The following is a 23657-nucleotide window of genomic DNA, read 5'->3' on the forward strand; positions in this document are numbered from 1 at the left end:
TTAATTTTCCAAAAAATGTAAATTTATCAAGCCATTCTCTTCAATGGCTTCTCTTTGTTCTTAACATCAGGTACAAACTATACCATGAGTCCATTATGAGCGGCCACCTGCCTCCCTAACAGCCCCTCCCCCCCATCTTCTCCCCACCCAACCTCAGCCAAGCCTTGCAAACCTACAGCATTTCTGCCACCTAAATAGTATTTTTCAACTGGGCATTGCAACCCATTGAGAACGTAAAATTGATTTGGTAGGACTCACCTGGCATTTTCAAAAAAAGTGAATTACAGAATAATAATAGTAACATCAAGAGCAGCTAACATTTACATAGTGCTTTCTTTCTTTGTATGAGGAGGAGTTCTAAGGTGCTTTGTACATATCACTAATTCACTTTAGCTTCAAAACAATGGTGTGAGGCAGGTACCACTCTTCTCCATACTTTACAACTGAGAAAAGTAAAGCACAAAGAGGTTAGTTAACTTGCTCCAAACACAAGGCTGGTGAGTGTACAGCTGGGATTTGGACCCAGGTGATCTAACTTCAGAGTCCAGGCTCTTAACCACCACCCGCTGTTGCCTGCCAGCAAGGCGCATCACAGCACACTACACAGAGGAAGGGCAAGTATTAACTCGGTGAAGGGTTTGTCTCAGTTGCTTGTGTGTGTGCGTCCTCTGGGTTGCAAGGTAAAATAGGTTTCTTACTGAGGATCATGTCAAGATCCCGAGTCCCACTGATACAAAATGCTCCTTTCCCCCAAAACCCCCTTGAAAAAGAGAACTCAAAACACCTTTTGGATTTCGTTATAATGCCATCTTCTGGAGGGAGATATTCTGACTCCTAGTCTGGGCTGGGCACACTCGCCCAAAGTCCCCCCTCCACAAGGGCCACCGTGGTGCTGCCTCATCTTCTCAGTTACACCCAAATCCCTGGCACCCAGGATGGTGCCCAGCATACAGCAGGCCTCCAGTGCACACTTGTCAAATGTATAAATGAATGGCTTTACTTCAAAATTACTAAGAAATCACGTATACTCCATAACCAGCCTTGAAAAAACTCCACTTGCTCACCACTAGAAACGATTTTGCCAGGTGAGCAGTGAAACCCTCAGAAGTTACCTCACTCCCCTGGTTATTCTTTGCGTAAGGCATGTGGGTGCATGTTTTCCTGGGCTTGCCTCAGAGCACATACTACCACAGCTGGCAGGGTGAGAGAAGTGGGGACCGGATATGGTGGGAGAAGGAAGTGGTTCCCTGGAGCAGTGATCAGGGCCAGGAGCCCACACCTGGCCCACCTCAGGAAACCAGCCCTTCCTGTCAGGAGCACCCATGCAGGACATGCACAGTGTCAGGCTACACTTCACAGGCTGCAGACATCCTCGGTTCCAGATCTGTGCCTCTCACCTGCCAATTTGCAGAGGAGCAGTGAAAGTTCATCTTTAATAGGATACTTATCATTAAGTGCTGAATATGATTCCCCATCAGGAGATTTACTGCTCATTTGCAAATACACTTACCTGAATGTTGGGATGCATCAAACCAAATTTATTTTCAGGCAATCACCTTTCCCCCAGTGTGGCTAGGACAACTCAGGCGTATAGTACACAACATTCTATGTCAATGATTATCAGTGCTTTGCCACTATGCTCTAAGCATCTGGCTGTTGCTATGTTCTAGAAAGGTCACCAAAGGAAAATGTCCATCCTGTTAGAATACCTTTCTACAGTGGGTCCAAAGTTTACTTTCTTAAAACTTGCAGAATTGACCTAAGATTAAATTGATGCTATCATTTCCTCAAAAAAAAAAAAAAAAAAAATTAACACTATACCCTAAAAAGAAATACAAGAAAGAAAGAAAAGAAAACTGAAATTCTAGTAAACCTGGGATGCTTTCCTAATGACTAAAGTAGTTATAAAAGCAGGGATTAGATAAAAGATTATTTTTCTACAAGCAGCAGTGGAAATGTGCCAAGGCCAGGTATGAGGATCAAGACACAATGCAGGTGCCTGAGAGGCAGGCAGCCCCGAGCCTGACTTGTCTCCCAAGAGGAAGGGCCCTAAAGGCTGAGCCATGGTCTCTGGCACATCCAAGGATCTGGCAAGTTTGCTGATCCAGGTGGCACTGACGGGGCATGGGAGAAAGTGACAGAAAGTACAACACATCAGAAGATTCGCAGAGGAAATGAAGACTGTGAAAACATTCTGAGAAAAAGAATGGCCTCATGATTATTTTAACAAGGATAAAAGGAAAGAAACAGCAGCAGTAGAGCAAGATCTGAGATACAAGAAGGTATACAGTAAGGGGAAAATGAGGGAAAAAACAGTAAAGGACTTAAAGCATTTATAGGACTATATGGCCATCTTGAAAGAAGAGAGCAGGGACAAAGCTAACCTTTTTTTTTTTTTTAACTCATCACTAATATTCAGGATACAATATAGACAGGTTTGAGGGTCAGGTGTGGGGGAAGAAATGTGGCAACAAGTAATTTTTAAATTAACAGTAAAATTCCTAAGTCCTTAAGAATTATTTTGGGAGAGAAAGGACCATAGACAGAGGATGCTAAGAAATCAAATAGGAACAAAAATTAAAAGTCATGCTTAAAGGATACTAACTTCCACATTTCCCAGCTAGCAACAGGAATCTCTATTTTTTCATGACTACCATAGCAATGCCACTTCACGTGATTAACCTCATAGCAATCTTGGCTCTCATACAGGGCTTTAGGGCAGCAGAACACATTGGAAGAGACTAAGAAGGGTGAGGTGGTCCAGCAGAGTGGGTAGGAACATGGCCCTAGGGGTGGACCAGTGTTCAAATTTAGTGTTGCTCTACCTTGGCCATCAGTACCTCCCTGAACCTTTGTGTTCAGTTTATCCATAAAATGGAACTAAAAAGAGCACCTACCCTACAGGGATATTAATGAAGATTACATGGGTCATAGAAATAATGTTCTTAGCAGACTGTCCACCAATATCAACATTCTATGAATGCTAAGTGCTAGCCAGAGTACTGGTGAAAGTACAACACATGAGGAATGCCTTTTCTCTTTAGGGAAGTCCTAATGACCAGCATGTTACCCAACAAAATCAGAAACATGTGCCAAGAGGAGATAAAGGGTAACTCTCTTAAGAGTTAGAAACAGAAGAGTAGAAACAGAGAAACCTTTATACAAAAAGTAGGGATATTACGTGGTTAGCGTCAGTTCAGTTCAAAGTCCCTGTTCCTTTGGGCAGAGAATTGTAAACTTGTTCTTTTATTTAATTTTTTTTTTAAGGACTGAAATTGTTATGTAAACCAGAGAGAGAGAGCATTTTCACACAGAAGAGATGTAAGTTATAATATAAATATTCAAGGCGGTATTGAAGGAGAAACTAATGAGGTACAGTTGGCCCCACCCCCAAACTACACTTCAAGTAAGACTCAGGAACATCCCAGGCCCCTGGAGCCGCTGGGCCCTCAGTGCTCAGCTAAGGGTCCTCCCTCTAGGACAGGTAGGGAAAAGAGAAAACTCCAGAGTGCCATCTATGGGTGGTGGCACCTGCAGGTGACAAGGCCTGTAAACCGATGTGGGCGTGGTCTTCAGAAGGGAGGGGGACTTTCATCAGCTCATTCTCTGCAGCTGTTGCTTGGGAAGCTGGTGAAGAGGAAAGCGAGGGTTCTGACTTCCGTTAGGGACAGAATCTTACAGCATCTCCTGAGCTTGACATTTTAAGGTTTAGGAAGGCATTAATAGAGCAAGTTTAGCATTTGCTCCTTGCTTGCTTGCATCTGTGACCCCTCCACTATACAACCCAAAGCCTGAAGGTTGGGGACTCTTGGCATGAGGATTTAATTTGGAAATCGTATCTTTTTTAAAGTCTGATGTAACAGATAATACTTAAATCATTGAAAGCTACTAAGAGCAGGGAAAATGGTAACTTGAACAATAAACCAAAGGACATGATGTAGAGCGTGAAAAGGCCTGCTCTCTGGGGACTGTTTGCTCAGTTACAGGCAGGCTTCAGAAGTGACATCATCTTCCAAAGATGGGAGCAAACACCAGCACTGCCCTGGTGTGACCGCTTGTCAGAAATTGCAGAATTACTCCAGGTAGAAATTCCTCACATATACTGTCACCACTTACATTAGGAACTTTATTTATTAATTCATTCGGCAAACACATCTGAGTCTGGATTTCACCAGAAGCAGATCCTGAGACAAGGATTCGGGGCAGTGGGATAAGGGAATGGTAGGGAGTGGAGACATGACTGGGGGAGGGAGGAAAAGCAGCCCAAAAAGAGTGTTCTCAAGCCAGTTACAACTGTGGCCCAGGAAGCTCAAGCCTGAAGCAAACCCTGGGAGCAGGTTGGGAGGGGCTGCTTGGCCTTCCCACCTGGACCGTGCACAGGAATCTCTAAGGCTGTTGGGCTGCAGATTCTGATGGCAAGAGGTCTGGGCTGGGCCTAGGATTCTGCATTCCCAACAGGTTCCCAGGTCCTGCTGCGCTCCAGGTCTGAGGACCACACGGCCTGCACATTATAACCGTACGGGCCACAGGGACAGGAGTGCTTTCACAGTGGCTTCGTAGGTCATTGGTTGATGGCTGCTCTGAGGCAGTGTTACTGCAAGGGCTTTTCTGGCGGTCCTGCACAAAGAAGAGCTTCCTTGCATGGCCTGAGAGGTCTCAGGCATAGAGGCAGAGCTGGGCTGGAGGTTGGAGGAAGTGCTGAGGGCACACGGGCGACCTGGCATCTGTTGCACTAACTGTGCACCAGGCTGTCTGCTTGGGACATAGAGAAAAAGGTTCCCAATCCTTGATGGCTGTCAACCAATGATTAAACCAAGTGTGACACATCAGGTATTAGGTGGTGGTAAGTGCAAAGGAAAAAAGTAATGCCAAAAAGTAATGCCAAAAGAGGGAGTGATGTTTGTAAGGTTGGCCCATCCCCCCGAAAGCTGACCTTCGTCAACCTGTGGGTATCTGAGAACAGATTGTTTTGGGTAGAGAGATGAGCAAGGACAAAGACTTGAGTGGACCTGGCAGTGGAGGGAAGAGAGGCCAGTGCAGCTGGAGGAATGTTAGCAAAGGCAAGAGGAGAAGGAAAGAGTTCAGAGAGGCTGAGGGTGGAAGGCAAGTCCTAGAGGGCCCAAAGGTGACTCTAAAGATTTTGACCTTTCCTCTGTATGACGTGGAAGGCTGCTGGGGGATGAGCAGAGGAAGGCAAGGACGTGACTTCTCTCTGCAGTATTGAGAATGTATCGTAAAGAAGCAAGGGGGAAGCAGGAAAAGTGTTGGGGGGTGGGGAATGCAGGAGGCAGAGGATGTGGGTACTGAAAAATACCAGGGTTTTATAGAAATTATAGGCCAAAAGGGCTTTTGCTTTTGTACATCAAAACTGGATGTGGAATGTAAGGAAAACCTAAGAGTCAAGGATTACTTGAAGGTTTTGGACCTAACCAAGTGAAAAAACACAGCTGCTATTATCTGAGAGGGAAAGACTGAGAGGAACAGTTCCAGACACTATTTGGACTGAGTTGGGATCATGTCAAGTGTCGACGGTCAAGTAAGCACATGAAGAAGATGTAAGACCCATAAATCTAGAGTTCAAAGAAGATGCCCAGACAGGAAATGTGAATCTGGGCGTCATCTGCCCATAGACTGTATTTAGAGTCTAGAGGCTCTGTTTCTTAAGCATATAAAAACTCTGTGTTAATGAAAAGAGAAAAAGAGAATAGAGATAAGACCTGAGTTTGGGGGCACTCCAATATCTGGAGGGCAGAGCATGGCACAGGACTGGCAGAGGGGATGGAACTAGAGTGGGCAGAAAGGAAGGCAGAGAGCCCAGCAAGGGTGAGCTCAAAGAAGAGCAACAGTCAACGTGCCAAGTGCTGTGGGCGGACCAAGGTGAGGTGACGACGCACAGGGAAGACTCACCAATGAGGAGGCCCTTGGTGACATACAAGAGAAAGGCTGTGGAGCCAAGGGGGATGAGGCTTCACCAAAGGGAGTTTAAGGCAGAACAGGAAAATGCAGACAACAAATACAAACTTATCAAAGTTTGTTATGATGCATCAGAGAGAAATGAGGTAGCAGTTGAAAGAGTAGGGAGGTTAAGGTGGACTTTCCTCTAAGATGGAGGAAATAACAGCAGAGTGTGGGACAAAGTGAATGATCCAGTAGAGAAGGGTAATCCTTGATGATGCCGGAGAGGGAGGGTGTTGCCAGAGCAATGTGCCAGAACGAGCAAGAGAGCATCGCAACGGCTCTACAGGTATTGGCCTTAGCTTAAAGCACATCCATTCTAAAAAGCAAAGAAGTAGAAAGGTTAACAGGACACATGGCATTTGACTATGATATGAAATTTAATCCAACTTTAGTCTTTTGTTTCTGAATTGGCTATTATTAAACAGGTCACAGGAAAGCCATCTAACATTCAATTATGTAAGAGGTCACCTCCCCAGTGAATTCGTTAAAAGACTATTTGAAAGAGTGAAACAATTATCTTTATATGATAATTTGTGGCTTGACAAAAATATATTTAGGAATACCAGGCACTTGGACCCATTATATTTAATGTGACAGATATAGAACCTCTAATGGTAAACAAATAAAAACATTCAGAAAGAATATTTCCAATATATGTTGCAGTAAATGTCATTAGCCTGGCCTGTCTTCCAGTACATTTTTCAATGGTGTGATAGTTTTTATTTACCCTGTGTTATTAGAGAGCGAATAGTCACTAGCCTTCAATTTTCACATCAATTGCAGAGAAAAAGATTCCATTTTCTACACCGTCTGGAATTGAAATTGACTTAGCATCTCAGAACTGTCAAAAATTTCTTTTACGAAAAGGTTTGCTTTACGGAGACTATAAAGCAGGTGTCATCCTTGACACTCGTGTTCTATATTCATGCCACAGGTCTGTGGAAAAGAAGCGTTAAAGAACATCAGAAAAGGTCTCAGAAAGGCCTCGCCGTCATGCTTGGTGCCTCCTCTGGCTTCCTCACAGTCAACTGCAGTGCTGTCGATGTCAGAGGTTCTCTATTTAAAACTGCTAACAAGAAAGAGAAGAATTCTAGAAGAATATGAGATCAGCTACCCTAGAACTTGTCTCTGCTAACAGGTCCATCTGACACTTATTTTCCTGTGTTAAAAACAGGAATCTCTGTTTCCATTCAAATGAGAAGCATACATTAAGTCCTTGGGATTTACAAATTCGAAACTTATTCCGAGGAATCCCCCCAGCATGTGTACTCATACAACGGGGCTGGTCTCTGTCCTGCTAACAAACAGGAAAACAAGTACAATTATGCAAACTCTATCTTTTTGAGTTCTTTTTTTTTTTTCTTTCTATTACAAAGTCCTGTGCCTGCATTTCATAAAGATGGGCAGACTTTTCCGCAGGTGCATTTTAACTGCATTCCCTAAATCGCCAGTTTATACAGAATGCCATTTAATTTTACCAATGTGAAACTCGTCGCATTAATCCGCAGGGCAATTAGGCCTGAGCCATAAAAATCTACGGGCCTCAATATTTCCGACATGAACAAATAAACACTGTTATGGGTGTCTCCTTTCTGTACTACAGGTGAGGGCTTTTGCCTGGAGGGTCTCGGGGTGAGGCCGGACTGCAGCTGCTACCAAGTCTGAGCACAGTTCTGTCCTCACAGGCACACACCCCAACTCTCAACACCCTTTATTAAATGGTTCTCTGTTTCTTCATCACATTTATTTTTAAGTAGGATACAATTCCAACATTCGCAGAGAATAAAGCTAACTAGGTGGAGTCTTATCTGCAATTTTGAAGATGTGAAGAATGGAGAGATTGTCAGTTAAGGCTTCTTATAAGCAGAAAACTTCATTCTAAAGTATGGACAGTCTCAGATCAACCTGCACGTTGACAGAGCTGTGATTACATCACTTGGTCAGGCAGACTCTTGCCAGAAACATTTTTATAAAGGAGTGTGTGCTCTCAACTCCCTGTGGTCTCAGCAAATCTCAGAATTACTATTTGCCAAAGTATCTCTACTTTTCCCCAGGAAGGACTTGCTGGTTCAGCCACCCCCAAGCACAGATAAGGGAAGCACAGATATTGTCCTAACCCCCATTGTTTATTTAAACCCTGTAACCCACAAAGGGACTAAAAAAGTACCTTGCAAACTGGCCAATTTGGTCATCAACTGATGGGTGACAATCCCAACCCACACACCTCACTACCCTCGGACTGCTAACCCACCACCTGCACGTGTCCTTAGCCACCGTGTTGTTTAAGAAATCAAACTAGTACGTTACATCATCTCGAAAGCAGATTCCAACATCTGATTGGTGTGTGCTGATGATTTCTGAATACGCCAGCAGCTAGACTATGGTTTTCCGCTATGAAAAGGGGCTAATACAAATGATAGGAAAAAACACTCTCTGCCTTTTCAAGCAGTAATTTAAACCCCCAAGCTCGAAATCAAGATGAAAAAGTTCCAAATTGATTAATATGGAAATTACTAAACCATCAAAACTGCTGATGTCGTAAACAAAATTCGTCAACAGCCACTAAGAATTCATTAAAAGTAAATTTATTGTTTGCTTTAAAAATCGACTGTGCAATATGTGCTTCTCAAAGACCTTTTTGAATCTGGTTTGTTGTTCATCTCTTCTCAGGCTTCAGTTTGGCAAGGCTAAATGAGAAACACGGTATAGACAACACAGTTAGTAAGTACAGGTAAGGGAAGCAACAACAATTCCTGTTTGTTATTCTCCTAAAGCCTAAAGAGTGTAATCCAAACTACAACATTAAGTTTTAAAATCTGATCATGTCCTTTGTGTTCGGAAAACTACCATATTCTAAAAGGGGAAAGAGAGCAGTGTATCTGATTTCAACCAAACAAGGTTTCAAACTAAATTACCGATTTCCTCTAACAGAACTGAATAAAACAATGCTGCAGGGACACAGGTAATCATTTTAAACGTAATTGGAGGATTCAATTTTAATGGTAATATTGCAACATTACTTTGGCTTTAGCCTTCCATAGTGATAGGTTCTCAGCTCTCACATATGGACAAAAGCACAAAATAAATCTAAACGGTACAGAGTAAGGTCAAGTCTAAGAACCTTTAGTTTTAGCGTACACACAATTCCACGACACTCAAAAGATAACAAGTCTAATCTTTCAGGCAAAGCAATATCAAATCGTACTTGAGGGCTGGAAAAAAGGGCAACACATAGTTTTTCATACTTACTATCTGAGAATATTGTCCTAATATGGGGTTTTATAATCTTGTGGATTATTTCCATTTAAAGATGGAAACTAAGGCAAAAGCATGTTGCTGAACAATGCTGTGGCTTTCCTTTAAAAATGAACACATTTAAAATATTACATAATAGATCTCGCCCCTTCTAAAGGACAGAGTTGGTTCCTTCCCTCTTTAGTGACTATTTCATAGAATTGCAGAATTCTCAAAAATATCTTGGAATAAATATTCACTTTGAATAGCCAAGTATCTGAGAATCAAACATAAACAAAGAGTCAAAATGCTGGACCCTCCCTCTGCTCTGTACTTTGCACAATGATTACATTGACAAGTCATGTTTACCTATCTTAGTAAGCACATTCAGGTTTCTTAGATACAAAGCCATTTTAATTAAGGCAACAGGAGGTCCTTATGTGCAAAAGAAGATGTAGCATATATAAAGAGAATCATACAAACATAAAACACTTTACATTTGTTATGCAAATTCACATAGATTTGAATTTGCGATTTAAAACTTACATTAAGACAGCTTTTGCACTCCATATAGTCCATAATTTAGAAACAGAAGATTGATTTATATGATTCATAACGTTCTTTACTAGAGCTGTTTATCAATAATTAAACCATCTTTGGAACCACCATTCAGTGTGTGAAAACCATGACATCTGTTTATCTCGATAAAAGTACTTATTCAATGTGCATGGTTTCCTCTGGTGCCGTTTTAAAAATAGGGTCCATATTTTTGGCCCTCATCAAATTTGACCTCAAATCACAGACAATTTATAGGGATAGGCATAGAGTATGTGTGTTTGCAGGGACCATGGAGGGAGATGGTTGGGAGAAGAGCCCATGAGCCTGTTTTTGAAGGAAAACATATTATTACTTTTTCAAGCAACTAAAGAGAAAAAGTTTATATGCCTAGAAAGCTAGACTCCCAGTATCTAATGTCCCTGCCCCTTAGCTCTTTCTTTGTTATCTGAACCAAAAAAACAGAAACAAAATCATAACAATAAACACACAAATGCACACGCACATCTCTGCTTTGTACTTCAGGCCTACAGTGGGCAGCCGCACTTGAAAGTCCTTACAAACTCTTCTAAGAAATGTATATGCACATACACATTTTGCTTAAGCTATTTAAAAGCAATACTGCAAAGGAAATCACACGCTATTTCCTTAAGAGAACAAAAAGAAAGGAAGAGACTAATTTTAAATCCGGACTATATTCCCCTATGTTATTTTAAAAAAGAAAATTCTATGTAAGAATCAACCTGAGAATGTATTAGTCTCAAAAGGATTCAATAAGTATGGAAGGTAGTTACAAAATATTTTGAAAAATCTAACAATCCTTTACGAGTCTTCTCTAATTATTAGAACATAAAATAATGGTATGAAGGAAGGATTAAGAGCCAATTGTCAATCAGACAAAAAGCTTATTTTATGTTTAATAAATTATTCTCAGAGCATTTTGAAGAAGTGTTTGGCAAGCTTCAGCCACTTCCCCAAGGATGGAAGCAATGGTTTGCAACCAAATGGAAGACAGCCATGTTCGAGGAAACCAGACATGATACTGAGACTCTGCTTGAGATATATTCCATTCTTCACTTGGTGGTGTGTTGATCTCCTAGGAGAAGTAACTCTGTTTTGTGGAACTCGTACATTTCCATGGTATGGCTGATTTTAAACTGGCAACACAATGTGGTAAAGGTGGAGCTGGGGAAAGCTGTTTATGCACCAGCATAAGGTGTTAGCACCATGACAGTGCAAAAGGGGTAGATAACCTTGAAAGCAGAGATCATGATAAAATGTGATAACATAATTAGGAAGTGGTGAATTCTGAGTATTGCTTTTGATTTTTATGAAACTTATTTAATTTTTATAATGGCTGTGTTTGGCAAAATTTCTAAACATTGAGCCACTGGTTCTCAAAAGCCAACATGGGTGGATTCTAGCAAACCATTGATTCTACGTTCCCAGAAAGGTATGAATATAGTGATTTTCTTTAATAGCTACTCTTAAACACTGGGAGAATACAAGCTTATTTTTTAGTAAAACAAAAAACAAATTAAACAAACAAAAAAAACCTTTAGCTCCTGTACCTAACCAGAGAAGTTGGTTTTTGAAAATATGCAGGCCTTTGAAATTACAAATGGGTCAACTTCTTAATCACAAAGCTGGCTCTCACTACAGGTTGCAGGTATAATGTACAGAATTTGATCTAGAGAAAACATCATATAGTATTTTACAGAACTTTTAGCAAAAAGGTGGTTGTTGGGTTACTAGTCAAGATCTCTTTGAAACATACATGTCCCCAGGCCCTCACACTCTCCACTCCTCTGGCCGCAAAAGGAAAACATCTACCAAATGGCCTCTCTTATTCTGGAGTTGTAAGTTACAGAAAAAAATAATTTGTAATGAAATAATTTATAACATATTTCATAAAAACAAACCAGAAATTTTCTTATTTTTTATTCCACAAGAAGAACAGATCACTAGGTCTACCTAAGAACTGTTGGCTGATGAACGAAAACTAACAAGCCATTGGCTTTCAGTGAGACTTCAGGAGGGCACTTGGATGAGACTGCACTTCTTGTTGAATGTGTAAGTCTCGGGGAGATACCCTCCTCTTTCGTATTCTCTCATTTAAAGAAGACAGTAACATATATTCCTTAAATTTTAAAGGATGGGCAATGGTCTTCTGTCTGTGCATTAGGTAGGGGCCAGCTTCGGAGCCGTCAGTTTGCATATACAAAAGGAAACATTCCCTGGCTAACATAGAAACTGAAATAAAGTGGTAGTTAGAGCAATTTCATTCTGTAAGTATTCTTGGACATGGAATATAATGAAGAAAGATGATCTGACTGAAAACACATTCAGGAGTGGTATATAAACAAGAAAAACTCTAATGTAAAACTATGAGAACCCCAGTGTCCTGAAGCATCGGAGATGGAAATCTCATTGTATTTAGATTAAAGCTAATGTGGCTAACAGCCCAGGCTTTGTGTTACCTACCTCTATAGTTACTTCTTTCAGGCACTCGATTTAATCAGACGTGTACAGAGCACATCTGTTGTGTGGTGTGGCCTGCAGGCTGTGCCCTGAGTCCTCAACTTTGCAGGCTTGACATATCTTTAACTCCTTGAGTTATTGAGGTCAACCTCAGGATCATAAATCAAGAAATTCCATGAAAATAAAAATTCTTGTTCCCATTTTGCAATTAAAAAAAGTTAAAAGGAAGGGATTCCTAATACAGGGTAACTGCTTTTTGAAGAGTCAAGTGGCTCTGCTGTATGTTTTCAATTTCAAACCATCATCTTGATATGTTTAGGGGCTTAATTTATGGAACAATCAAGCAATCTTTATATTTAACATTAAATGCCTGAATATTATAAATCACCTTAGATGAACATTTATGGGAGAGTTTCAGTACAACTTCTGAACAACTTGTCACTTTTACTGTGTAACAATGATTTGTAAAAAAACGATATGCTAAGTAATCCCAGAGTATAATTTAGGGACACAAAAACAACTGTCAGGAAACAGCCAGAGACTACATTTAATGAAATCTTTACAGACTGAAGTAATAAGTATTAAATTAATCAACACAGCTTAATTGAAGCTCTATTTGCAACATTTATTAGACTTGTTATTAATGAACCTTTAAATGCTACCACTAACTTGAGTTCTATGTTAAATTTAAATAATGAACCATTGTTCACACACACAAAAGAACAAACACTGCTTTAATAGCCCTTTGTCTCCATGGGGCTTTTACTCTTCTGCATAGCTAAAATGAAGACTTGTCCTTTCTTCCTTTCAACAGTTATTTACATGGTTGGCAAGATCTCATCTTTAAGGCTGCTAAGACGGTCTGAAATAACTAAAGCAAAATTCTGTACAAATTACAAGTATAATAGCGAAGACTGAAAATGAGAAAAGATTTGTGGTGGACCTCAGAGATAATGTTTGCAAGTCTGTGCTTCTCAAATTTAGTATTAACCTCACACTCACGTATGTTTAGCGACCATCTGTTTTGGGTTGTTGAAGACTTACCTGAACATGTCTCCCAAGCCCTTCAGCATGCCCTTCTTGGCTTTCATTTTGTCTTTATCCTTGTCTCTATCTTTCTTCTTCTCTTTTCCAGCTTTATCTTTTCTCCTATCCATCTTATCGCCTTTCTCTTGGTTTCCATTCATGTGTCTCTCCAAAGAATGCGAAGGCTGATCACTGGCAGTGGATACAGACTCTCTCCCTGATCTTGAACTTTCTTCTGTGTCTTCTTCCACTTGGAAGAGAAACAAACAAACATACAAACAAGGATAAGGAATACAGTGAACCAAAAGAACAAAGAGAAGGAAGCTAAAATACATGGGAAGATATTGCTTTCCCACATTTTCTACTGCTGTACAGCCTGCTATCAACCTGGACTGCAATGCTATTTACTTTTTTTTTTTTTCACTTTTTATTTATTGAAATAATCTCTACACCCAACTCACAGGCTCGAACTCACTACCCCCAAGATCAAGTGTCACATGCTCTTCCAGCTGAGCCAGCCAGGCGCCCTTATGCTATTGGCTTGTGAGGAGAATGAGAACAGAACATGTGATGTGGATGATTACCATGCACAGCGTATTCCTATGTGAAGATCATGTGCCAACAGAAAGAGAGAAGCCGCTTCGGGCCAGATGCTGATTCACTTGGGGTAACCTCCTCCTTGATATGCAGCATGCAAGCTGGAGGGATTAGTAGGCCCTTGTCACACAGCATAGACCCCTCTGGGTCCTGTGGGCTGGATTTGCAAAATGCAAAGAAAACAAGCAGTTCCTCAAGTGCTTCCTTTCCTCATGGGGACAGATAAGGTAGATCTAATCTGGCCCCTCATTAATTTGTGAAACTGTGCCATTCACTAGTAAGCACACCAATTTCAGCACAAAGACTTCTTTCTTCAGGCTCCCAAATATGTCCGTTTGTGATTTCTGAACAGAGAAGACTGATCTTTACAGTTTCTGGAGCTTCTCCTTATATTGTCATCAAATAAGGTCAACATCATAAGCAAATGCAATTATATCTTCTAATCCTAAATAACTCTTCATGTCCATCTACAAAGGTGGGTAAAGTCAGGAAAATGTGTAAATCAATAACCTCACACTCCCCTGAAGTTTGCAGATACAAAATTTACTTAGTGATAATAATATTCCATTCTTTGAACCAGCACTTAATAAGCGTATGGTCCAAGGGAACTTCAATACCCCAAACTTTTTTTTTTTTAATTTATTTTAAGAAGGCTCCATGCCCAATATGGGGCTTGAACTCATGACCCTGATATTGAGAGTCACATCCTGTACTGACTGAGCCAGCCAGGCATCCTGCTACCCTAAACCTTTTAATTTGAAAGAATGACAAGAAAACAAGAGTAGGTTTCCACCTAGCAAAAGAATTTTGAGAATTTCTCTATTAAAAAACAATAAATGTATATACTAACAGCCACTATCATAAATCTTTTCTGAGATTGGTTGCCTAAGATTTTCTTCCAAATATCATAACAATGATTGGGGATTCAGATTGCCCCTTGACTTCTGAGGTCATTTTATTCTCGTACATCAACAAATAAAACGTGAATCAACGTTTTTGAGCTTCTTCTAACACAGAACCAAATAGAACAGTTAAGCCTCTTCTCAATATTTCACAAAGAACTGACCTCTAAGACAAGTAAATGTATCTTCAAGTGAAATTCACGAAGTCTAGCTTCTTCACCACAAAGGGACAATTCAGTTAGTAATAGACAATATGAAAGTATAATAAGACCAGTTAAAACAAACTCAGTATTCTGCTATTAAACCATCACAAATCTGAGAAGTGACTATCAATAATGGCATGACCACTGCAAAGTAATAAAGTTTTTTTTTTTTTAAATGCCAGAGCTACTTAGGATAATACCAAAAAAAAAAAAAAAAGTGTCCAATTCCTTTTCTTAACACATTTAGTTAGCCATGAGCCAACAGGGGCACATGGATGGTGCAGTGGGTTAAACGCTGACTTTGGCTCAGGTCATGATCTCATAGTTGGTGAGTTCAAGCTCTGTGTCAGGCTCTGTGCTGACAGCTCAGAACCTGGAGCCTGCTTCAGATTCTGTGTCTCCTCTCTCTCCTTGCCCCTCCCCTGCTCGTGTTCTGTCTCTCTCTCAAAAATAAATATAAACATAAAAAATTTAAAAAAAAAACAAAAAAACATGAGCCAACATATTTCTCATCCCAGCAGGTCATGCCTTAGTACAGCTAAAGAATAAAAGCATCACCATGTCTAAATCCGGAAGGTACTTTGGAGGTCATTTAGACCAACATCTTCCATTTCTTGCTGAGGAAACAGAAAGGTTTGGGACCAGCACAGTCCCACTCTGGGGCTCTTCCTAGTCTCATGTCCCATACAGTTGTACTTCAGCAAGACTTTCATGCATTTCTTTCATCAGCTCTGTTTGTGATTGCTCAATTCCATGCTTCATACAACACATGTAGAGGTCATCTATCACCCACTCACTACACAGTCTGTCCAGAAGATAATTCCAGCAGTCAGCATTGTATTTCAGAAACCTATTGTCAATCCTGTGTATTCATTTAATGCTGTGACTTGTGGCTCATGTTGATGAAATCAATCAAGAACCTAGATCAAACATACACAAACTCTAGGACTGATTAGCAACCATGAAACTGATTTTAGAAAGGTCTGCCTCCTTCTGCACTGGGTTATCTGAATTGTGAACCATTCTCCTGCTCCAAAGGACATTGGTAAATTTTTTTTTATTTGCTTTTCTTCCTGTTGGTTAATTAATATATAAATGGGAATGGTACAGATTTGATAAAGGATGCCAATTACAACTTTCAGATGGGCATTGCTAGTTAATGCTTTACAGTATTTCAGCATGCTCTATTTACAGTATGCTTTCAGTAGCCTTACAAATAAATGCTGAGTTAAGGCTGTAATTGTTTTGGTCTACACAGAGCAGGGAAAGAATATCCTGGTCAATTAGCCCAATGACTTGCTGATTATATGCAGCCTTTCCAAATGTGACTCTCCCAAGAGAATATAAATATAACTTTAGCAGGCTTAAAGCATCTTGTCACACACCCTTACACTTGGCTCTGTTGTACCTGATTGCCAACTGCTGTTTCAACCCTTTGGGAAACAGGTGTAGCCTTAACTTTGAGACAATCGTCCAAACCATTATAAAACAATTCTCCAAAGTTCTCAGGAACTATAAAACCCAAGTTTATTGGTATACTCAACAAAGATAAATGGGTGCTAGTGAATTTTCTAAAATTCCTAACATCCAAAACTCCTTTTATGCATACTTGCATAACTCTTTGTACAAACTTTTATTATTGTACTTCCCATCTGACATGATTACAAGTCTGCCTCTCATTCTCTAACTTCTTCTAAAATGAGGACTGCCTGGCAGAGAGCAGCTGCTCATAAGAGGTGGTTCAGATGAAAGACTACCAGTAAACCTGACTCATGACTTTATCCCAACTGAAGTTTTCTCCAGTCTCTGGGTATCACTGTTCTTCGAGTTGCAGAACAATACCTATTTTCCTCCGATCAAGCCTGACAAAACTAGCCACACCCCAACTACGGCAATGTCGGGAAGGCCCACTAGACTTGGTTTTGCTCTAATCAGTTTGTACTATTTTTCATGTGATTACTGTTAGTGTTATACGGATTGTCTAATGGATTTTATAACCCTCTACAATGTCTGAAACTATAAACAAAAAATGAGCTCAATAAATGTAAATGACTTAGTCTTCCACAGCAACCATTATCATAAATCATGAATGGAAGTATCAGTAGTGGTTCTGCTAGTTTTCTGCCTAATAGTTTTGGCAGAAGTACAAGGGCATATGTCGGCTCTTGGCTCGGTAATAGAATAAAGGCAGTGCCTTCACAACTGACTATATGCTGAAGTCATATTGGTTGCCAATTCTTTTCATAGGCACAATAATTTTCTGGTGTATGCAATACCACTTATTTTCTAAATTGGGTGAAACAGAGAAAATTAGTATTAAATTATTTATTAACTTCGGGTTTTGTAACCTCATTTTATAAAATCAAAAATCCTAATTCAGTTTCCTGCCCCAAGCAAGTGGACTGTTTTAAAATGATACTTGCACATTTGAGAATTCTTTATGCTTATTCTGAACATTCTAATTTAGATAATACATTATCACAGAAACTCTTCTGGGGGTGTACTGATTTAACTAATCCCTTTGAATGCCAACTAATTAAAAATATTTAGCAATATGTGGCTTCATATGTACAAACATAAGATGTTCTTTTAGAGTATCGTAGTATATATGCTTCGAACTCTAAAATTATTTGATAGAAAAAAATAAGTATCTCTCACTTTGCCCTATACCTATGCAGAATTATGGTGATTATCCAAAGCTTAAATAAATTGGTTAGGCATCTTTAATTTTTTAAACTATGTATATTCAAGGTCACAGATATACTGATCGGGTTATTTTTTAAATTTTTGCAGCCAATGTTTGTACATTTAGTAATATTACCTTTATAATAAAGTACATAAAATATTTTTATTCCCTTAAACTTAAAGGAAACCACAAAAAAATTCATATAAATATTTTTTTAAGAAAAGTACTGATAATATATTAGGAGTAAGTGGCTTGATCTATTGTGTTCCTACACTAAATTACAATACAAGAACTAATTATAAACTTATATTTAGATAATCTATTTTAAATGCTGTGTTTTATATTTTTTTCTCTTGAATTGTGCTCATCTTTAAAGATTATTTGATTTCATTTTGCAGATAGCCTACACAAGGGAAGATGATTATCTTCTTCCAAACAAATAGAAATTTCTATTTTTGCCTAACATTTCTATTTTATCCTGCTCCATACACTGAAGTGTGCCACGTGATTATTTATAAAGGTAGATACTGTTAGGTTTTTCCTTTAAGAAGGTATAATGTGAAGATGCTTATGTCTCTTTAATGCAGCATAGTCATTCTGCAATTAAAACACACCTAATTACCATGTTTTCAACAGATGCAAATGCAGCTCAATTAAAATTCTAGTCCATGTTACAAATTAAGCTACTTAATTCTGCAAGGTATCATGTTAGGACTGGGTCACCAAGAAGTTTGGAAAAGATTGGGCACTTATATGTTAATGATTATGGAGAAAATGACTTTAGGTTTCAATTGAAACTCAAAGTTCTGCAGCTCATGCCATAAATAAACACTTCTATCTAGTTATCACAAACATTTTACTGTCAAAAATTGACTCTAAATTACATGGTCATGAGAGTCTTTTCTCCCCCATTGAGAAGCAATGCTACTGTTGATACTATAATGATCTCTGTGGGTTGCTTATCCACAATACATTCCCCCTTTCTCTTTCCTAATAGAACTCTGATCGTGTTCAGGAATGCAATCTAGCTCCAAGGGGTTAACTCAGTAATATACCAACCTATGGGTGCCTGCTGCTTGATTTAATGGACCAGTGTTACTAGTCCAAGAATGGCCCCATCAGCCATGTTTGGGGAGATGGCTCACTCCCCTCTGTTGGATATGGACAGGAAAGTAAAAGGTCTCTGGGCCTTGCAATTACCCTCTGGATAAGCTGAGTTGTGGATATTGCAGCCAAAAGGGCAGGAAGATGTTGGATCTTTGCTAATACCACTGGGCTATGAAATCAGTAGTCCCCAAAGCTGCCCAACTCCAGAGCTCAGCAATGAAGACAGTGCATTTCCTCATGGTTAGAGCTGGTCTGCATTGAATTTTCTACTAAACGCAGCTGAAAGCATCCTAACAGGTACATTGTGTAAATCAAACTTTAGAGCAGCTGTGGAATATCTACAGTCTATCACAAGTGTAAGAGTTAGCAGTTAATGTAGAGCTGGGTAGCTGTGACAACTTTGCTAGAATTAAATGATTTATTCAGACTTCCTACTAGAGACAAATAAATTGTTCAATAGATAGAAACAGAGAAATACAAAATGAAAATGATAATATTACTTCTTAATCATCAGTAAATAAGTTCTTTCCTCTGAGGGCACAGCTCAAAGAAGCATCATTAAGTATTTGTTGAGTGAATGACAGAATGATTGAACAAACAGCCAATCACATGAAAAACTATCCTGTACTGCTCTCCATTTAAGAAGGACTACTGTAGGTATTAGAAATACCTAATGATAGAATCACATACTCTTAATTTAAAATTTATTTTAGAAGACAAAAAATTAAATGGAATTATTGCACACAGTATGACTAAGTCTTCAGAATCTATCTTCTTAAAACTTAAAATCAGTAAGTTACAATAAGACATTAGTAATTGGAAAATTTCACTGGACTTAGCAAATCCACTGACCCCTACCAACTTCTATGGATTAATCTTAGGTAACAAAACAAAAGCAAATGTAATAAAAATAAATTGAGGACTGTCAGACTCCCAGGCACTGCAAAGTCCTACAAAGGATTCAAGAACTTTGGGGATATAAATATTATTTCTGTTTCTTATTTAAGTTGAATATTTTGACTTTGGAAAGGAAGAAAGATGTGGAAAATGAACAGCTAGTGATACAGATGGTGTCGAATAACAGGATCTGCTTTTCTGGACTCTGACTTTTAACATTAGAATGATGAGCTCTTGGCAATGGAAAAACTTAGCTTTTTCAGAATGTTTAAAAAAAAAAGCTGGCATGAAGAATGAAACATGAAGAATTAAGAAGCTTTTATACTCAAAAGTGGGGTGGGAATAATAACTGACATGATGAAGAACCAAGAATATGACCGTGAAGACAGATGAAGGAATCATGTGACATTCAAAAGTGGTATCAGAGAAGTGCTTTCAGCAACTGGGGGACAATTCAAATAGTAAATAGATGATTCCAAAAGTGCTCTATTCTATATGTATATTCATTTCATTAAACAAACAAACAAAAACCGCTCTGTTTATGTTGGAGTGAGAAGTGGGTAGAAGGGTAAAAACCATTAAGATCGCTCTTCCAAAGAATTTAAGACTTATACTAAAAACCATTCTTTGCTTCTACTTTATATTCTAAACTTCTCTTTAATCATCCCTCCAAATGAAACAGGTAAAATGCTCCTGAAGATACTGGTAGAATGTCACCTCCATTATCCTTCCCTTCCCGAGAGAATGCTACAGAACAAGTACAATGAGGGTCGTACCCTCAATTTTCTGAACCCTTGCACATTTCCTTTTGGCATCTAATTGATTTTTACATTCAAATGATGGTCCACAGTGGATATTGCTTCCTCTCCATGGGGACAATGTACAGTGAAGCTCCAGGCTTTCCTTTCAACAGACCGAATGGATTGGCTACACAACCAAAATGGCAGCACTCACAATTCTGTTGGAACTTCCACTAAAAATTTTACTTTTAATCAAGGAGTGAGCTTTGTGTCAACTGTATATTTTAACAATACATAGAAAATTATTTACAGTGTCAAAGAAAGAGATTCCAGGTCACTGCTCTGACTCTTAAGTGTGTGTGTGTGTGTGTGTGTGTGTGTGTGTGTGACAAAATACAAAATAAATAACACAACAATGTATAAATGTGATAAAGTAGTAAATGGCTAACAATGCTCTATTTTGCTATTTATTGAGAAATCAAAATGACTGTCCCCCAAAAGCCAGTGTTCTTAACTACCAACCAATCCATATTGGGGAATCCACAAAAATTTCTTGATGCTAAAAAAATGCTTTACAGTAAAAAGTCTCAGAGACATTCTGTAAAATCAGGGCTTTAGAAAGTCAAGGGAAGACTAGATTGCTTGGGAAACAGTTTCCTGAAGAAGTAAGATAGTCTAATGTACACATTTGAAGGCAGGGGCAAAGTCAAGGATAGTAAGAAGATATACTTCGTGGAGAGTGCATGGTCTGGACAAGAATGAGCATGGAAGCTTGAAGTACTCGGAGAATAAGAATGTGATTACAGAGTTTACTCAGCAAATCTAGAGACAGCATGACCAATTAGAAGATCCTAACAATAATTTCAGATATTAAATAATGAGGATTTCAGTTAGATTGAACAGATGGAGTGAAATTAGTAGATTTCATGGGGAAAAATTAAGAAAGCTTGGTAATGGAGTGATTACACAGTATGATGATGATTCTAAGTTTCAGAGCCTGGAAGTGCTAATGAGAAAAAAATCACATCATCACCATCCATCTTTCTGTGTGAAATGCTAAGCGTGTAAATGCATTTTCTTACTTTTCTCTGGCATTGCCAAGCATCATTACTCACCTGGATTATTTCATTACTGACATATAACTGATTTTCTTGCCACTGACACTGCTACTTACCATCCCATCCCTGATAACCATCCTCTATCCTACAACCCCAGCACTCCTACTCTTAGTTGAAATTCTTCAAATGTTCTTTAAGGTCCTTAGTATAAAATGCAAATAATTTAAACAAGGTTGTGATCTGTTTTCCATTTTCATCCTAAATCTCATTCCTCATTATGCTGCCACCTGCACTATATACATCAACCTTAATCCAACTATGGCAATCCAGGAAAGGTCACTGCTCATGATGTTTCATATACTCCTTATGCATTGCAGGTGTAGACCACTCAAGCAATGGCAGTTATCTCTACCAAAACCTTGTCTGGGAGGCCGTCTCCCCCCTACCTACCTATCTGCTCTAATTCCACATAGGCTAAGTGGGGAGCCCAACTTTTGGTGCCATGGTAACCTGTGCGTTACAATGACCCTTAACCACATTACTTCTTAAGTATTGGTTTATCCACTGGGTTGGACTACCCTGTGCCCCGCAGGACCTTATAGCCTAAAAATCAGATTTTAGGTGCCACAACTCATTAACACACACTTAAATACTTTAAAGTAGTTTCAGTGTGAGGGGCTTTCCCATTTGGAAGTTTAACCTTCTAGAAAAATCACAGGACTATGAATCAGGAAGTATGTACTCTATGATTCAGTTTCCCAAGTATGCTCTTGGTCAACTATTTAAATACTTTTCCTTATCAAAAAGTGTTTGAAATGAGGATTCTATAATTCAAACACTTCCTATGTAACTTTTCATTGTACTTTAGCTTAAGTTAATTTTCCCCTATGGAAAGAAATGTGAGGAATAGCTTTGGCTACTTTGCATGCTTACAGCCATACTGCACTGAGAAACTTCCTAAAATTAATAAAAGCTCCTTCTCTTCAATTGCAGGTGATATTTAAGTATACAAATTGGCTTAAAGGCTGGGACAGGCTATTCCTGTTCCTAGCATTTCAGAACAAAAATTTTTAGAGATCAGCATCCAATTGTATATATTAATCAAATAGGAAATCTTTTACAAAGTACTCTTTGAAACCCCTATCCTGAATTTTGTCACAGATTTTCTATTTTCTAATGGGTTTTGCTTAAGATAAAATTAGGCCTAGTTTGCATATTTTGCTCAAATAACTAGTGATGAAAGTGGCTAGCAGTGTGTGGAATGCTGATGGTAGAAAATTGAAGATATCAAATGCAACATACTGTTTTATAACTAATAAGCAAAAAAAAATTACCCTAGAATCTCTCATCTTAGCTGATTTACTACCATAAATTTACCTTCTTCAAATCTCCTATGGCTAACCTAAGTTATGTATATTTTAGAGCAATGTCCTTTTTTATCTCCTGAGAAGAGTGCTATAAGAAAAGTGGGCAAGCTACTCAAAAGCAATTTGTCTACCATGGCTTGTCTGTTCAAGGCATGTAGTTTTCACGTTTAAAATTACAAACTGCATCTATCTTAAAATCAATAGGTACAATTAATAAGACAGTATTTGATTTCATTGTGTTTCACTTCCTGACCCCAACAAAAAGCTGTTACTGTACTGATAGGAAGACTTACAATTTGGCAACTTTTAACAGGAAAAAAAAAGGGGGGGACCATATATTTTTCAAAAAGAAAACAAAGCAATGTTATTGCATGTATTTTCTTGGTAGCAACAGAAACTGATTTATTATGGGGGATGCAGAAGCCACTTGCTGAGATCCAGGCAGGGTATGTAATTTGCATAGAAAAGGGAGCAGATTGTAGATGCCCTGACCTGTCAAGCACAGGTAGGGCCTCGGAGATAATGGGTCCCAGAATACAAAGCTCCATCTCGATCCAGACAGACACACACAACATGGTAAGGCCAGATGGATTAAATGAGAGACAAAAACGCTGGCTTCTGCCATCTCCACAGGAAGAACGTAAGTGTTACAGAAGATGACAGATACCAGATACCACATGGAGGCCGCCCCAGTCTCTTGGCCCCCATTGTTGTGCCCATGCCATGATTTCGACACTGCTGAGAAGAGGCAAGCCTGTTCTGAGCCATAAAATATATTCACCAGGGAGATGCTCAACCCAACTGACAAGAGCAACCAACCATGCCTATGCCTAAGCATCTTACTTG

The 23657-nt window shown here is 39.1% G+C and overlaps 1 protein-coding gene across 22 annotated transcripts in view; it reads right to left on the reverse strand.

Annotated features, from left to right (window-relative positions):
• Positions 1-23657, reverse strand: part of PARD3 (par-3 family cell polarity regulator) — a 678503-nt gene that overhangs the window by 186993 nt on the left and 467853 nt on the right. For 20 of the 22 annotated variants that reach the window (XM_045061110.1, XM_023256519.2, XM_023256518.2 and 17 more), the window contains one exon: positions 13273-13504. In XM_045061110.1, coding sequence (XP_044917045.1) covers positions 13273-13504 — 232 coding nt within the window. Of the gene's footprint in view, positions 1-8527; positions 8646-13272; positions 13505-23657 lie in introns of those variants that run through there. The other 2 variants (XM_023256522.2, XM_023256521.2) reach the window with 1 other exon arrangement.

This window comes from Felis catus, chromosome B4, assembly GCF_018350175.1.
Source record: "Felis catus isolate Fca126 chromosome B4, F.catus_Fca126_mat1.0, whole genome shotgun sequence".
NCBI lineage: Eukaryota > Metazoa > Chordata > Mammalia > Carnivora > Felidae > Felis > Felis catus.